We start from the raw sequence: 18210 nt of genomic DNA, 5'->3' as shown, positions 1-18210 counted from the left end.
CAGATATGCTGGCTCGGCATTGGTACAGAGTGTTTAAGAGCAAGGATAGAGAAGGACAGATAGAGTTAACGGGCACGCAGACCCCTTAAATGGATGTGGGCTCTATGGGGCTGTGGCTGCCGGGGGAGGTGCGTGTGCCTGGGGACCAAGGATGTAGCCACAACCAACGGGTAGTACCTATAGCATGCTTCTGGGTCCAGGGAAACTCCTCCAGGCCTTTCAGGGGTGCCCCAATAGGTAGGCAAAGGCCAGGACAGGGGCTCTCCAAGCAGAGGATACTCAGAAGCCCGGGCAGAAAGCGGGCAGCAGGGAGGCCACAGACACCAGCGGCCCAGCCACAGAGCGGGGTTTAGGATCTGATTTTCATTTCCAGCACCCTGGTCATGGGAGTAGAACTTCTGGAAGGGCTTCGAGGGAGGCACTCAGGTGCAAGGAACAAATCTCTAGAGCTGGAGCGAGAAGTGGGGATTTGACCCAGGAAAAGGCACAAGCCCCATCCCTAGAACTACAGGGTCAGGTCTGTGTGCAACTAGGCCTGCATTAATTTGATGCTGGGTCTCTGTGCACTAGACCAAGAGCCTCCCATCGTGTCACAGACTCACACTTCTGGCTGCCGCTGAGCAAGTGTACCCCAGAGGCTAGGGAGCCTGGACGAGGCTGCAAGAGTCCAATGGAGAGAGGAGAGCAGGGAAGCAGGGAAATTCTGGATTGTAGGAGGCACCCACACTTCTGTACATGGTGCCTCCCCATGTGCACGTGCATGTGCTTACACACGTACGTACCCAGAGCCATAGGGCGGTGCTGGCTTTCTGGAGAAGAACTGTTCTCGTCGTTGCTTTTGCCAGAAGGGCTCACACAAGTCAGGCTCCAAACCTACTGGGGCCCCTGTTAGCATCTGCAAAATCACTTTGGTGATTTTGGTTGCATCCAGCCCCTGGTGCCTACCTGGGACAGGGACCTGCCTCCTGTCTCATCCTGTAGCCCAGCCCTGCTCCCACCCTCTGAAAAGAAACTCTCCCTTTCTCCCTATTTCTCCCCAAGGCAGAGCTCACAAATAATCATTTCACGCTGCGTAACCATTCTAAATGGAGTCCCTGTGCTCGACTGTATTGGGGAAAATTTATTTAGTAAAGGGTTTTTATTATGTAATACGTATGTGACATCTGGTAATGGGAACTGCATTTTATTTATTGTTTTATCTCTACGAAAATATTGAAATAAAAGGAAAATGATCAGAGCCTATTATTCTCCAATGAGAAGAAATTCCAGGGCTCTGCTGGGAAGACAAAATGAAGGGAATGGAGGCGTCCAACTCTGCTGAGCTATACAGTCCAAAGAGGACTGTAAACAGTTCAGGAGAGAAGGGGCATCAGGGGTTCCAAAAGTAATTCAGTGCTGGAACAATTTCACTGGTTTCCATGGAAGTCTTTATAAGCAGAGAGATGAACCCCAAAACCCAGGATACTGTGGGATTTAATGAGACAAAACCATGTACAATATTTTTTTTGCATTCGTTGTGGTGTCAGTGTCTATATTAAATAACATTCTGAATTCTGTGGCATTTTGAAAATCCAGGTAAGCACAGTCTCTCTTTTCAGGGCCTGTAATACTGTTTTGGTGAATGGAAAGGGGTCTGGAAGGTGGTGGGTCTCTCCCGGGGGCTGGGTCCATGCAGACAAGGGGTTTCTGACCATCTTCATGTTTTCCTCCAGTTCCAGCCCTTCTGGAAGAGGTTGCCACCCACCTTCTTTTCTCAGTTCAGAAATGCTATCGAGGGCATAGTTTTTAAAACCAAGTGCAATGTCACAAAGTCCTTCAATCTGAGACCTGGGACCTACGTGGTAGTCATCTCTGCCCAAAGTGAAGCAGTTGAGTTTTTGCTCCGAATCTTCCTGAAGATGCCAGATGATGACAGGTACAGAAACACTGGGCTTCTGAATGTTCGATTCCACTTCATTTTATAAAAACACATTGTGTCATCCTGGGCTGCAGATACTGTGTCAGTAGGGGACACGGCACAGGCCTCGTTTGCAAGAAGCTCACCACAAAGGGTGGCAAGAGAGTCTGAACCAACAAGTAGACCATGACCAGGATGGGGGCCATTGCTCACTGGAAGTGCAGAGTTACATGGGAGGACACAGGAGACGGACCCACCTCGGGCAAGAGGGATTGAGGAAGGCCTCTTGGAGAAAATGGCATTTGAGCTAGTCCTTGATGGAAAACATTGTCTACTGTTTAAAGGAAAAGGTAGTGCAGGTAGAAAAAAAGCATGAGCAGAAGCAGGGAAGTGGGTGAGCACAATGTCAGCCATATGCCCAGGAAGATCGTACATGGCTTGCTCGGCAGTTGTCTGAAATATGACCAGAAAGGGGGGCGGGGTACGTCAGGGAGACAGTGAAATATGGGCCTGAAAGATAGTCCCGTCATGGAGAGTCTTTAGTGCTAAGTCAGTGGTCAAGACTGGGATCAGCAAGTATACGTCCTGCTGGGCACCTTATCCCCTGTGGGGCCTGAGGCAGACGTCACTATAATCACGGCCATCTTTACAGTTGAGCATGGGTGGTGCCTCAGTCCCGCATGCCAATGGCCACTGTACCTCCAGGGCTGGAACGTAAGACGAAGCGTATCTGCCGTCTTGGCAATGGGGGTCACTGTACCTGTATCTGGTTGTGAGAGAAGCCATTTGTTAAATAGTTTGAGGACCAGATGATGGCCAGTCAATAGACTGGACATGTGGTTATGATGCTTATCTGTCTGCTGTCACGGCTGCCCATGTCACATCCCGGTGTGCTGAGGGCCCTTCACTCAGATCCTTGTTATAAATGTCCAGTGCCATCTAGGGTGTCCTCCATGTGCAAGCTTCCTTTAAATACTGAGCCATTCATCCTTGTCACACTGTTTCCCTCGTTTTCTAGGACTCTGGACAGCAATTTCAACCTTACAGAGCCAAAGGTAGGTATGCGAAGATTTGATTGGCAAACTTTATTGGCCACATCCTAGACCTAGGAAAATCTGTCTCCTTCTTACCTCAGCACTGACCAATGAAAACAGAGACACCATAATGGGCTGATGATGGCTCAAAGGGGCAGGGCAGAGGGGAAAAGACCAAGCCTCCAAGGTCAGGCTGGAACCGATCATCTTCCTTCCACAAATTTTGGTGTTCTCATTCCCCTACAAGTTTTATCTGATTGCTGGATGAAGTCTCTGTCTCAGATGCAGGTGTGGGGAGTGGTTCTTGTGCCTTCGCTGTACCAGACAGATAGCTTCATTGCCCAGAAATCTGATATTGACTATTTTCCCTTTGATCCAGGCAAGTCTTCTGGAAAATGACTCCCAAGAAAGCATCTTCCACAAATACGCTCAACAGGTATAGTACTCAGCACGGGGACGAGTGATGGTGGGACCCCAGGCCCTTGTCAGGATACAGGGAAGAAAAGTGACTTGGTGGGTCATTTTATCAGACTCTCTCCCTGGATGTCTCCAGAACTGATCTGGCTACCAAGCCCTGGAGAGAAGTAGCATCCCGCCTGGGTGACATCTGGGCTGGAATGTAGGGCTTGGTGAGGGTGGGGCTAATGATGGAAGGGCGGGTATTTTAAATCTTGAAACAAGTAATTGGCATTGCCCTCTGAAATCTTTCCTTCTGCTCTGCCACCTCCCTTGGCATCATTCCTCCCAGGAGCTAGCCAGCTTCAGAAAGCACCAACAGTGTCTTTCCTGCCAAGTCACCTATGTGCACAGAGGATTTTCTTAATGGTTTAATAAACCGTTATAAAGAACTCCTTGACTTGCCAGGATAAAAACAGTTGCCAAGGGCTCTGCACAATGGGCTTTTTGCCAATAATAGTCATGTTGGTTTGGGAAGTGCAAAGTGATAGATATGACCATGTGTACCATGCCAGTCTTGGGCCAGGCAGAGGCCAAGGACAGGAAGGATGCCAGGCATTCAGAGGGCTAATAGGGTAACTAGGAAGCCGCTTAAAGGGAAATTATTCAGGCAGCCTGGGCCCAGAGGGAAAAGCAAGGAGAAATGAAGAATGTGCCTGTCGTGAGGGGAATGTGTTTCAAGGAGTCACTCAATATGGACCTCCTTGAAATCAATATGGGCCCAGGATCCAGGTCCACATCCAGGCTGACTCAGAAGGCACTTCACTTGATGCAAAACAAGGTGTGCCCAGATGATTATCCCCAGTGTGTGAGCTCCCAAAGGCAAGGATGGTATCATATGCGTTCCTTGTCCCCAATATGTCATTGTCCTTGGCCCAGAGAAGGTACTCAATCTGCATTGAATTAAGACAGATTAGCTCCCCCAGAGCAGATGTCCAAACTCAGTTTACTGCCCCGAGGCAATCAGCAGGACCTAATCAGGATACCTGAGACCAGGCTTCGTTCAGGGGCAGATGGCAAAATCCTCAGCGTGGTTCACGCACCTGCCCGTCTGAAATAAAAAATACAATTTGTCGTGTGACAAATGGTACAGATTCCCTCTAATCAGGGTTTTTCCAAACAACCACCAAATGTCTCCTCATAGAGGGTAACTAGTAGTCCAGATGGGGCCTTTGTAGGAATTAAAATAAAAGACATATGCAGCTTTGTGCCAAGGTGCAGAGCTCAGAAGTGAAATAGACTGACCTTCACCCCCTTTTCACCCCCTGGCTGAGCACCCGTGAACAGGGCCAACCTGGCATCGTTCTGCACAACCTATGAACTATCCTCAGAGGTTGTAGCCTCAAAGGAAAGGTGAAAGCAAAATGTGTGTGCGTGCACTCACTGAGTCCTCTCTTGATCTCTTGTATCTGTTTAGCCAGCCTTCAGCAAACGCAATGACACGTTACCACTACTGTGAGTTACCTTCATCAGCCATGACAGTGGTGATGGTGCTATAACCCAGCCTCTGAGTCAGGTCATGTCCATCTATCCGTGACAGTGGTGATGGTGCTATAACCCAGCCTCTCAGTCAGGTCATGTCCATCTATCCGTGACAGTGGTGATGGTGCTATAACCCAGCCTCTCAGTCAGGTCATGTCCATCTATCCGTTTATTCAATTGGCAAACAGGTACCAAATACCTAGGATGATTCCAAGTACCACACTAAGCTTCGGGAATGCGCGGCATCAGTCCTCAGGGCTCTTGTGTTGAGGTGGTGGAGACCGGCGTGCAATTCTGTGGGTATTTGTTTAAGGCAATCTTCATCTCCACTCCTATCCTCATCTCCTCAAACATTTTGGTGCAGGTCAGGGACTGTCCTAGGGTAGGGAGACATGCGGAAGGAAGGAGACAGGGCCCACGTCCTAAAGCTGCTTATATTCTCGTTGGTGACTCCACATAAGTTAGAGTTCCTTGCCCTCTGCTCTGGAAGTTAGGTGCCGTGATTCTTTTGAGGAAAACACTCTGTCGATAGTGGGCACACAGTGCTGACTCTCCTGATGTAACCCAGCCAGTGAGACGTGGGAGGGATGGCCCGAGGGCCAACTAAACACTGGCAGCATGTTTTTCTCAGGGGCGTTAAAAGGGGTTCTCCCCTGAGGACAGGCTGTAGGGCTGCTTCTGCTTTCAGTTAGGTGGTGAGGCCAACCCTGGGGACAGCATGTGTGTGGGTCTGTGGGGTGCCTGACCCAGTCCCACTCTGCAAAGCCCCCTGCTGAGGGACCTCACTCTGGCACGTCCCCCGTGTGCAGCTCCCCCAGAGTGCTGAAGTCACATCACACCCGCCCCCCACCCGCTTTTACCAGCCTGCATGTGAGAAATGGCCCTGCGCAGCATGGCTCTGCTTCTCTGTGGAGTCACCATGAAAGATGGCCCCCATACAGCTGCTCAGCGTCCCTAGGAGAAAATGGAATGCAGTTAACAACTTCAGAAGTTCAGGCTGAGAAGTGTCTCTCCCCTCAGCCTCCTTTGCTTCCTGGTTTTTTTGTTTGTTTGTTTGTTTGTTTGTTTGTTGAAGAGATAGAGACAGCCAGCGAGAGAGGGAACACAAGCAGGGGGAGTGGGAGAGGAAGAAGCAGGCTCATAGCGGAGGAGCCTGATGTGGGGCTCGATCCCACAACGCCGGGATCATGCCCTGAGCCGAAGGCAGACGCTTAACCGCTGTGCCACCCAGGCGCCCCTGCTTCCTGTGTTTAATCCAAGGAAAACCATGTCTTCCTTTTTGCTTCGGTGGTGATGAAGACTAGTGCTAAGTGATGCACTCAATTAGAGCAGTTTCTCTTAGCCTAGATCCTGGCACTTTCATTTCTGTCTGCGCACGCGTGCACACACGTGCTCACACTCACACACTCAACAGTCCTCTTTTCTCTCCATCCCTTTCTGGAAGCAGACAGGGAAACACACCTAGAGGGCTGAGTTGATTCACTCAACAACACTTCTCCTGAGGGGCTGCCAAGTGCCAGGTATGGGGGAAGGAAGCAACTACGGCTTTCGGTCCCATGATGAAGGAAGAGCGGAATGCAAGGTGACCGCCACGTGGTATCAACCGACCGGAGTGATGAGCACTACAGACGTTCAGGGAGGGAGCGTCACCATGCCCTGCAGCGAGTGGGAACGGCTTCAAGACAGGCTAGATGTGCTGGGTGGGCACAAGGGCTTGGAAGTCAGAGTCAGGCAGGTGTGCCCCTCAGCTCCTGGGCACTGATGGGATTCCTGTCTTCTACTCTTGTTTGGTGCAGGGACTGAACATGGATGCCACCCAGCTTCAGAGCCTTCTCAACCAGGAGCTCCTGAAAGGTAAGGTCGGACCCACAGGCCTACTGGCCCCACCCTCACCCCCACTGCTGAGTCAGCCACACCCCCAACATTTCCATCCTTCCAGGAACTCCAGGGGACACGTTCTCTTTGGACGAGTGCCGGAGCATCGTGGCTCTGATGGATGTATCCTTTGCAGTCCCCCCTCCCCTCCTCTGGCAGCTCTAAGAGCCTGTTCATTAGGACATTAGGAATGCTTTTCACTGGCAGTGTTTTCTCTTCTTCGGTTCTAAGGGCTCACCGAAGAGCCCAGGTTCCTGTGGATTCTGTGCTAACTCACTACCTCTCCCGAACAACCACAGCAACAATGTCAGTGGTTATCATTTGTCAAGCATCTTGGCTTGCTGAGAATAGAACTGGGATACCCTTTTCCTTGTAGTCCTTGCAGTATAACCCCTGTGACGTAAGAAGTGTGATCCATCACACAGAGAGGGGTTCAGAGAGGCTAAGCAGTGTGTTAAGTAATCCCACAGCCAGTCAGAAGTCGTGCCTGATTTGACGTTTGCAGCCTCCAAATCTGTGTCCTAGCATCATTCTGCATGGCCTCCTGGCAGCACCAGTGGGGGCTGTGTTCCACCCACCCATCCCCTTTCCACTGGCTGAGTCTTCCCTCAATCCCTTGTTCAACAAGCCCCAACTCAGTCAAGAGAACCACCCCCGAAACTTGGAGAAAACGCCTCAGTCTACACAGCAGCCATACCCCATTAGTGCTACCATGCCCCAGCTACGTCTGTGGGGGCCGGGGTGGGAGGAGTCCGTGGGCACCAGTGGCCAGGCTGGGAATCAAACCCAGGGCTCCTGACTCCTGTCCTGACTGCCACCTCCAAGGAGTCATCCCCTGCCCGCCCCTGGAGAGACTGGCTCCCAGTTGCACCCTGTGACCCTCCCCTCAGTGTATGCAGCCTCCCTGGAGTGAGACCGATCCGGCTCCTTCACTGTTAACAAGGCCCGACCGGGAATGGGAGGCCGGCCACTGTCGAACAAGAGCGCTTTTCGATGAAATCGTAAATCAAGCCCTGTCTCTGCTGGCCCTCGTTTGGAGTCACTTGGGGACACTGCCCATCCCCCGCAGATGAATCAGAAGGGCCCCATGGCCCCCCCACAGCCCCAGGGTAACCCTGGGGGAGGTGGTGTCTGCCAGAGCCCTGCAAAGCAGGCAAGTCTGTTCTACCCCTCCTCCGGCCCACCCACCACTTCCCTCCAGCAACTCAGAGATAGATTCCTTTCCTCGCGTTGGCTCTCGTAAACCCATCGTACTGCTATAGGGTGACCAGGGCTGGCTCAAGTGCATCCTCATGCTGCTTTGGGGGTTGCAATGACCCCTCATGCTCCTCCCCACTCTCCCCTGCTAGGGGCCCCGCTCCACCCTGTGCAGGCTGTGTTCTGGGCTCTCTCTTCCCCTGAATGCACGTGTTGTTGGCCCCTTTTGCTCAGGGCATCTTTCTCCTTCTAGTTGTCCATTTCCCTCTGTAAAATGAAGCTAAGCCAGGTCCCTGCAGACACAGTGGGGGCTGGCTGGGGTGCAGCCACACCCAGGTGACACTGGGCTGACGGTGCTGCTAGTTGATGGATGGAACTGTCCCTGGCTCTGTGGGCGGGGCCTCTGCTCCCCACGCGCTGCCCGGTCCACTCTTAACTCCCCACTAGCTGAAAGTGAACGGACGGCTTGAGCAAGAGGAGTTTGCAAGGCTGTGGGGCCGGCTTGTCCACTGCCAGGTACCAGCGTGTTCTTTTTTTTTTTTTAATTAAGATTTTATTTATTTATTTGACAGAGATAGAGACAGCCAGCGAGAGAGGGAACACAAGCAGGGGGAGTGGGAGAGGAAGAAGCAGGCTCATAGCGGAGGAGCCTGATGTGGGGCTAGATCCCATAATGCCGGGATCACGCCCTGAGCCGAAGGTAGACGCTTAACCGCTGTGCCACCCAGGCGCCCCACCAGCATGTTCTCTTTGTGTCCCGTTTAGCAAATTTCTACTGGGTGCCCCATGTGCACAGAGTTGAGGGCACTAAAGAAGAGAAACCCAGCCCTGCCCTCAAGAGGACTCACATTTTGTGCAGGGAGACCACACGCACCACTAGAAGATACAAGGCAATGCCCGAGTACGTGGCAGGGTGAGGGGCGCTCTAGGAGACTGAAGGAGAGAGGGGTCACGGTGGACAGTAGCTAAGACTGCCAGCCAGCCTTGCCCCCCTTTGTCCCTCCCCCCCACCCCGGCTCCTTGAGACATTTCCCCAGGGCTCTGGTTCATCTCATTCCCTTCCTGTCATCTGCCAGATACAAGATCACCCATGTGGCCTGTGGCCTCAGTGTGGCCTCCGCATTGTTCTCAGGACAAGGTCTAAGCTTATCGGAGCTGTACACAAGACCCTGGAGCTGAGACCCTGCTTTGGGGTCCAGGAGGAGTCCTTGGACTCCTCCCACTCATTCCTGCAGCCCCCAGCTGTGACACTTGGATCCTGGCCAGGACCGAACTCCCTGATGGTCCAGCCTCAGGAATCTCTTCCCTGGGAGGCTTCGCCTGCCCCCAAGCCCAGTTACGTCCCCCTCAGCTCCTAACACTTCAACCCACAATAATAAGGGGTTCTCGTGGGGCTATCCCCTGATGTATCACCTAGTCCCTGACTTGGGGGACGCACAGGGCATTATAATGGCTGATATGTCCCCCCCCACCCCGTTAGATTGCAGAGCAGGGGCGCCCTCACGTTCATCTGTTTCCCCCAGCACCTTTTTAGTGTCTCGTACACAGCAGGCATGCAAAAATGCCCAACAAAGGACCAAACTAATGAATTAGTGAATGAGTGAGTAGACTCCCAATTGAGGGCTTTCTATATACTCACCAAAAGCCACATAAGGCCAGAAAACGTTCTTGGGCTGCTATTTCACAGTAATCGTTGCCCCTGTGGGCCTGGGTCACGCATCTGCTGGGGGTTTTTGCCTTGGAACAACTCCTGTGGGGCAGCTGAGCAGAGGCCCAGACGGGAGCCCGAGTCCAGCCAGGGGGCGGCTGCATGCTTCCTTCCAGCAGGTCACCTGCCCGAGCTTCCATTTCCCACCCAGGGAGGGCCGGGCTGATCAGGGCTCAGGTGAGAACCGGGGAGAGGTAGAAAAGTCCGGGGTGCACAGAGAGCCGCCCTGGCCAAGGCTGTGTTAGGGCCGCTACGTCCCACAGCTGGGCCAGGACCCGGGACGCGGTCCCCACCTGCCTGCTACACGCACTCACTACCGCTCAAGGCGCCCTCCTGAGCTCTTCCTAATGACGTGCTCATTGACCCCTAGCAGCCATCCTGTGAGGCAGGTACTGCATTTGGGGAAACTGAGGCCTGGAAAGATGAAGTCACTTGCCCGCGGTCGCGCGGCGGTAAATAGTCGAGCCGGCATTTAAACCCAGTGGTTTGGTTGCAAAACCTGCCCTTTTAACCACCAGCCTCTGCAGAGTCTTGAGAGAGCTCTCCCCCTTCCGGACGCAGCAAGGTGCCACGTGTCAGGAGCCCAGTCTAGCAGGTGGCGAAGGACGAAAGGAGGTTGGGAGAGAGGAAGGTACAGGCCTGGGAGAGGAACCCACAGCCCCACTGCGGGCGGCCAGGGTGGTCGGTGTCACCAGGTGGCGCCCACTGCTGCCTCCCCGGGGCCTTAGCGAGCTGCCTCCAAGCTGGGCCCACTCAAGGTTTATTAAAGCAGCCTCCAGGGATGGGAAAGGGATTTCCAGGACCTCTCTCTCCCCAGGACATCCTGTTCAAGGTGGGCGAGGGCACTCACATGCACTTTTTGCTTCCTTTCCCAAATCAGAATGTTTTCTGGAACACTCAGCAGCGCTCTGGAGTTTTCCTGAGTTTGGATTTGTGGAAGGCTATAAAGGATACAGGTAAAGCAAGGGGCTCCTTGGAGCCGTCATGACTGGGGCCGTGGTGATGGTGGGATGCATGTGTGAGAGACAGAGAGAGGGAGAGAGAGCGAGGTGCACGCCGCTCCCATGCTGTCGGCAAGGCTGGCGTGTCAGAGCTGGGTGCTCAGGAGAGAGCAGGGCGGCAGCCTCCATGTCCTCCCCTGGTTTACCCCAGCCTCTATGGGCCTCCAGGCTCATGGCTCAGACGCCGTCCTTCCCAATCTGAGTTCTCGTGTGCCAGTAAATTTTCCCAATTGCCTTTTGTCTCTAAACAGCTCTGTGTGGCAATAACCCCACGTCACTGAGCCCCTCCCAGAACTGGAGCTGGCCTTAGGGACTCCATCTCAACCTCGGGGCTGTCAGGGTTAAACCCCTGAGAGCCCGTGGATGTGCTTTCCTCACAGAGGGTTTGGAGCTAAGTGAAGTCAGATGCCATCTGTCTGCTTCAAGAAGGCAGGAGCTTGCAGTCCTGGGATGATGATAGGGGTACCGTAGGGCGCCTGAGAGCTTCAGGGTTCAGGGAGAGCTCGTGCTCAGGTCATCTCACTTGATTGTCTCCACTATGCTCTGATCAGGAGTTGTGATCCGCCCTGTGCCAGCGGCAGAAGTGGATTGCAAACAGGCTAAGTCAGAAAACTGCCACCTTCCTTGAAAAAAAAAGGAAGATCAGAGTCCCCCAGGTAAATGCTGGAAGGAGAGGCTCCACTGTTCTCTCTCCTGAGGGCCCCCGGCCCAGAGAGCAGGGAGAAGCCTCTTCTCCCTTAGCGCCTGTCCTCCCCTTAATTCTTCCTACCAGAGAGCAGGGGTTCTCAAACTTGGGTGTATACTGGAATCCCCTGAAAGCTTGTTAAAGCAAAGATTGATGAGCCTCATCCCTCATCCAAAACTTCTGATTCAGGAGGGCTTGGGTGGGGCTCAAGAATTTGTATTTCTAAGAGGTTTCTACGTGAGGCCGATGCTCTTCGTCTGGGGACCACACTCTCAGAACCCGTGAATAGCTACAGCAAAAAATGAAATCTTCCAGGAGACCACACTAATGACTCCGGAACAATAAAAGAGAGGCAGAGAATAGTTGGAATCCAACTAAAAAGTCTTCAAGGACCAAGCAGATAATGGAAAGGGGCCATGGAGCTGAGCATAAGAAAAGGGTGATTTTTTTAATGTGGCGAGCTGGAGAGTGCATGACCTATGTAATGGCATTTCGAATTCATATTTTATTAATCCTGCTGGAGAAACAGAATGTGTCTGGTGCACGGGGCCCACAGGCCACCAGGCTCACCCCCTTGATGGATGGTTTGGCTTGCAAGGTTCTGCTGGCCCCCAAGGCTTGCAGGCATGGCCGTTCGCCAGTTAGCTGTTGTCTGCTATGGGGTTGGTGCCTCCTGGAGCTCATAGCTAAACACGCAGGACAGCCAGGCCCAAAGAGAGCAAGGTGCCTGTGTCTCGCCCACCTGTGGCCACCTTCTGACTATGGTCTCCTCTCTGAGGACCAGCCTCTTTCCTGACCCACCAACTTAGGACTGAATCTCCCACTTGCAGGGACCATACTTGCTCACACTGGCAGCATTCACACCGAAGACGCAGAGGCAGTCATGGGGTCGGGGAACAAGGTGGTTTCACGAGGTCACCAACAGAGAGAGGCCTGATAGAGGCAGGGCTGGGAGCAAACTCCAGGGGTCCTGGAAGCCCCCGTATACATGGAAATTATCCGATGGTGGCGAAGGCTAACGTGTCCCCAGAGCAGTCAGTGTCTTGAGTATCTAGAGTTGGCATCTGGCCAAACTCCAGAACAATGTCACCGGGGCCCAGCAGCCAAGGAGGAGGAGGCAACTCTAAACCCATTAAAAATAGGAAGTGGAGTGAGCTGGCCCCTGAGCCAGACTGAATAAGAAAGAGTGTTGGAAGGCCACCACTCCGGGCGGGCTTCTCAGACTTCGCATGTCAGAGGACCGGACCTGCTCCCAGCTCCTCCCACTCACCAACCCGCCCCGTGGCCCAGACTTCCTTGCAGGGACCTCCGTCAGCGACGAGCTGCTGGAGCTCATGACCCTCCGGTACAGTGACAACAGCGGCAGGGTCAGCTTCCCTAGCCTGGTCTGCCTCCTGTTGCGGCTTGAAGCCATGGCAAGTAAGTGTCACCTGGGCGACATCCTGGAGACCTTCTCAATGACCAAGAAACATAGGAGAGGATCAGGAATGCCCTCCTGCCCCAGGCCTAGACAGGGCCTCAGTAGCGGGGTGGGCTGGAGTCGTGCATGAGGAGCCCTTGCTCCAAGACGCAGAGCCAACGTTAGCCTGTGTAATGGTATAGTCAGTCTGGGTCCCCTGTGTCCCTTTTGTACTCTTTCTGTCCAGGACATTCCCCTATCCCAGGTCTCTCATTTCCTCATCACCCTATTTAGTGCGTCTTTTAGGAACAAGATTAATTTAACTCACTGTGTCCCCTCTCCATGTTGTTTACAGTTTAAACCTAAACTGTAGTCTTGCAATGAATGACTGGGGTCTCTGCTGAAGGAATTCACACACGAGTGAATAGGTGGGGGTATGGGGGGGTTCCCAGGGCTCCAGAAATTCAACTATGTAGGTCAGACATTTGGACACTTCTTAACAGCCTACCCCTTTTTTTCAGTGAAATCCTATGTGAAACCTCAAGCCATAATACAGCTCAAGAGCTGTGTTTGGGGTAGAAGTGGGGCCTTGCCGTACCTTAATCCTCACCCCGTCCCCAGCAGGAGTCTGTAAACCCCACAGCTCTGAGCCAGGCAGTTAATAAAGAGAACAGAGTCAGGGGAGCATAAAAGAGAAGGGTGAGGTATAAACCTCCAGAGAATTCTCAGTTGGACAAGGGAGGTTCCCCAAACTGTGCCCATAGAATATTTTTTTTTTTAATTTTATTTGAAAGAAAGCACAAGCGGGGGAGCCGCAGGCAGAAAGAGAGGGAGAAGCAGGCTCCCCACAGAGCAGGGAGCCTGATGCGGGGCTCCATCCCAGGACCCTAGGATCATGACCTGAGCTGAAGACAGATACGTAACTGACTGAGCCACCCAGGCGTCCTACAGTATGCTTTATAAGACAGGCCCACACATCCCCTCAGCCATATGTGGAAGGGTGCAGAGTGCAAGGACTTGAGAAGAGGGAGAAGCGTGTGTGGGCCAGAGCGGTCAGAGAGCTGTCCCACAGGTGTGGGATTTGGCTGGCAAGAGACAAGGAGGAGGGCTGGGCACACTGCAGAGAGTGAGAGAGTACTTTACGTAGAATCACCATATTTGCTTTTATGTCCCTTGACCTGTCCTGATTTCTCTCCTCCTCTTTAGAGACTTTCCAGAACCTCTCCAAGGATGGAAGAGGACTCTACCTGACAGAAATGGAGGTGAGGTACCTTCCTCTCCCAGACACAGGGCACAGTCCCAGGCCACCTCTCCTCTCCTGATTCCAGGGGGCATTTTTCTCCCTGAGGATATTGGATAGTCTGTCAAAGGCCAGCCAAGCTGCCGGCCCCCCTGCCTCCAATTACTGCCTTTATATATTGCTGGCTGCCAAGGCTGCTTTAGGATCTTGGCAGACAGATTTTATTTTTTTCCAATAGCTTAATAAAGCAGAGGATTATGTGGGAGTCATAAATCCAAGAGGGAACTGAAAAACACCTGCTGAGCTCACTGTACATTCAACTTACTCCCAGTGAGCTTTAGAAAGAGCCTCCTGGCCCAGCCAGCTGGTCAACCTTGGCTGGCTCAGCCAGCTGGTCAACCTCGGCTATGCCTCTCACTGCCTACCTACTCAGGGAGTAGTGAAAGATAGGCTCTGATGGGGGCTTGAGACCTCCTGCTGGGTTGAAATTAGCTGGAAAGGTTTGATAAGACTAGACTCAGATCTTTCAAGGGAGGAGGGTATCATTTGCCTTGCTCTATATTAAGCGAACAAATTTTGAACTGTTATAATGATGATGTTTATTTTTCAGTGGATGAACCTGGTCATGTACAACTGAAGCAAGGAGTGGAGCAAACCCCAGAGCGCAGGTAAGACATGGCAGCTCTAGAATCATTTCCTTGTGATGAGAAATTTTACAATTTACTCTCTTAGCAACTTTCAAATACGTACACAAAGCAGTATTGTTAACTATAGCCACAGTGTTGAACATCACATCCCAGGACTTAATTATCTTGTAACTGGAAGTTTGTCCCTTCGGATCACCTTCACCCATTCCCCCCCCCTCCACCCCCAACTTCGGCAACCATTCAGTCTGTTCTCTGTATCTATGAGTTTTGTTTTGTTTTTAGATTCCACATATAAATAAGATCATAACAGTATTTGTCTTTCTCTGGTTTATTTCACTTAGCATAATGCCCTCAAGTTCTCTCCATGTTGTCACAAATGGCAGGATGTCCTTGTTTTCTATGGCTGAGTAATATTCCTTTGTATTTAAAATGTATTTTCATTATCCATCCATCTACTGATGGACACTTAGGTTGTTTCCATTTCTTGATTCTTGTAAGTAATGCTGTGGTGAACATGGGGTAAATATAACTTTTCGAGTTAGTGTTTTGTTTCCTTCAATAAATACACCAAAGTAGTTAGTTGCTGGATCATATGATGGTTCTATTGTTAATTTTTTGAGGAAACTCCATACTATTTTCCACAGCGGCTGCACCAATTTATATTCCCACCAACAGTGCACAAGTGTTCCCTTTTCTCTGCATCCTCACCAACACATGTTATCTCTCGTCTCTTCTGTAATAGCCATTCTAACAGGTGTGAGATGATATCTCATTGGGGTTTGGGCTTGTACTTCCCGGATGACTAATGATGTTCCATACCTTTCCATGCACCTGTTAGCTATTTGTATGTATTCTTTGGAAAAATGTCTATCAGGCCTACTTGACTATTTTGCTTTTGTTGCTTTTGCTTTTGGTATCAAATCTAAAATGTTATTGCCAAGATCCATGTCAAGGAGCTTATCCCCAATGTTTTCTTCTAGGAGTTTTAGGGTTTCAGGTCTTATATTCAAGTCTTGAATGCTTTTTTAGTTGATTTTTGTACGTGGTATAAAATAGTGGCCCAGTTTCTTTTATTATTATTATTATTATTATTATTATTATTATTATTATTGTTGTTATTATTTTATGTTAGTGACCACACAGTACATCATTAGTTTTTTATGTAATGTTCCATGATTCGTTATTTATGTATAACACCCTGTGCTCATTACAACACGTGCCGTCCTTAATACCCATCACCGAACTAACCCATTCCCCCCACTCCCCTCCCCTCTGAAACATTCAGATTGTTTCCCAGAGTCCACAGCCTCTCATGGTTCCTCTCCCCCTCTGACTCCCCCCTTCAGTTTTCCCTTCTTTCCCCTAATGTCCTCTGTGCTATTCCTTATGTTCCACATATAAGTGAAACCATAGGATAATTGTCTTTCTCTGCTTGACTTATTTCACTTAGGATAATCCCCTCCAGTTCCATCCATGTCATTGCAAATGGTGGGTGTTCATCCTTTCTGATGGCTGAGTAATATTCCATTGTATATATGAACCACATCTTCTTTAGTCATTCATCTGTTGAAGGGCATCTCAGCTCCTTCCATAGTTTGGCTATTGTGGACATTTCTGCTATGAACATTGGGGTGCATGTGCCTCTTCTTTTCACTACATCTGTATCTTTGGGGGTACAGACATAGGGTAGCTCTATTTTTAACTTTTTGAGGAACCTCCATACTGTTTTCCAAAGTGGTTGTACCAGCTTGCATTCCCACCAACAGTGTAAGAGGGCTCACCTTTCTCTGCATCCTCTCCAACATTTGTTGTTTCCTGCCTTGTCCATTTTTGCCATTCTAACTGGTGTAAGGTGGTATCTCAATGTGGTTTTGATTTGAATTTCCTGGACGGCTAATGATATTGAACATTTTTTCATGTGTCAGCCATTTGTATGTCGTCTTTGGAGAAGTGTCTATTCATGTCTTCTGCCCATTTTTTGACTTGATTATTTGTTTTTTGGGTGTTGAGTTTGAGAAGTTCTTTATAGATCTTGGATACCAGCCCTTTATCTGTAGTGTCATTTGCAAATATCTTCTCCCATTTTGTGGGTTGCCTCTTAGTTTTGTCGACTGTGTCCTTTGCTGTGCAGAAGCGTTTTATCTTGATGAGGTCCCAAAAGTTCATTTTTGCTTTTGTTTCCCTTGCCTTTGGAGACATGTCATGAAAGAAGTTGCTGTGGTCGTCGTCAAAGAGGTTACTGCCTATGTTCTCCTCTAGGATTTTTATGGATTCCTGGCTCACATTGAGGCCCAATTTCATTCTAGAATTCTTAACTTGAAATTCCAAAGAGAAAAGGCAATCAGTCATCGCAGGAAAGGCTAATGTGTGGAGCAACAGAAATGATCAGACCCTGGGGAGATGAGAGCTGGGTCCAGCCGTGCTCTACCATTACCTCACTATGCAGCTGTTCACACATCTGTAGGCATTAGCATCTATCCCTCTAGCAGGAGTGTGCTGAAAAATTAATGCCTATGTCACATTTCTTCTATGTGTTTATTTTCAGGGAACAGACCTTAGAGATACATAGCCCACACCCCACACTACTATAGCAGAAACCCCAACTGTGTACCTTGAAATCAAGACACAGTCATTCTCTCCATAAAGAAATGATATTTTAGCATAAATATTTCCCGATGAACTCTTGGTGCATCTTAACGAACACAAGTTAACAAACATTGCAAAGATCAAAGTTAATTAGATTCACCTGTATTTTCTTGAATTCCCCTTTCATTTCTTTTTAAAAATAGAGCATGTGAATATTTCCCATTTCCAGTCTGCCTGATTCCTATTCCAATCAGCATGATTTCTAACGTCAGGAATGATTCTTCAATTGTATCTTTAAGCTAATTCAGCATGCAGGACCTAAAGCCTGAACTTTGGAAATAACTGGACTATTTCTCATTATTCTTTCTCCTATACAGGGTCCCAATTCCCTCTTAACTAATTTTTCTACACTTCCTGTTCTGAACATTAGGTAAGAAGGAAGTATAATATAAGATGCAAGGTTATGTGTGTTTCACCTCTTTCACTAATGCCTGTCATCATCCCTAAGAGTACTCCCCTGTCTTCCACATTAATCATGGCCCTCTGACATCATACTTTTAAAGTAGATCCATTCACTCTTGGCTGATGGGTTGCTGTGCAGAATTGGAGGCAGGAGAGTGAAGAAGTTCTGCATCCAAATCTACAAACTCACTTTCATCTATAACCACCTCCCACCTTCCTCCTGTTATGCTAGAGGGCATCTGTCTCTGAGGGTGTTCTGGATCTCATTACCTTCCCCCTTCACAAGACCCCGAAGGAATGAATTCTCTCCTCTGTGTTCTGAATACTAAATCTTCCTCTCTCTCTCTCTTCTGGAGTCTTCCAATTCCCATCGAAACATGCTTATCTTTTAAATTTCCTCCCTCTCCTATTCCCTTCCAGCCACAACTCCATCTCCTCCCTTTACAGCCAAACTTCGTACTAGAGCTAATTGTCTCTACATCCTCACCTCCCACTTTCCCCTCGAACTACTTCAATTTGGACTTCTCAGACATCATCTCTT

General features: G+C 50.2%; 1 protein-coding gene across 1 annotated transcript in view; it reads left to right on the top strand.

Moving 5' to 3' along the window:
* CAPN13 (calpain 13) overlaps positions 1 to 18210 on the top strand; it is an 87298-nt gene that overhangs the window by 62778 nt on the left and 6310 nt on the right. The window contains exons 14-23 of the mRNA XM_008700560.2: positions 1713 to 1915; positions 2916 to 2952; positions 3311 to 3367; positions 6666 to 6723; positions 6809 to 6867; positions 8389 to 8457; positions 10530 to 10605; positions 12626 to 12754; positions 13941 to 13996; positions 14585 to 14642. Of these exons, the coding sequence (XP_008698782.1) occupies positions 1713 to 1915; positions 2916 to 2952; positions 3311 to 3367; positions 6666 to 6723; positions 6809 to 6867; positions 8389 to 8457; positions 10530 to 10605; positions 12626 to 12754; positions 13941 to 13996; positions 14585 to 14611 (771 nt within the window). The 3' untranslated portion in view covers positions 14612 to 14642. The remainder of the gene's footprint in view (positions 1 to 1712; positions 1916 to 2915; positions 2953 to 3310; positions 3368 to 6665; positions 6724 to 6808; positions 6868 to 8388; positions 8458 to 10529; positions 10606 to 12625; positions 12755 to 13940; positions 13997 to 14584; positions 14643 to 18210) is intronic.

This window comes from Ursus maritimus, unplaced genomic scaffold (genome assembly GCF_017311325.1).
Source record: "Ursus maritimus isolate PB19 unplaced genomic scaffold, ASM1731132v1 scaffold_6, whole genome shotgun sequence".
NCBI lineage: Eukaryota > Metazoa > Chordata > Mammalia > Carnivora > Ursidae > Ursus > Ursus maritimus.
The sequence above is the reverse complement of the archived record's forward strand: the minus strand, read 5'-3'. Positions and strand labels throughout refer to the sequence as shown.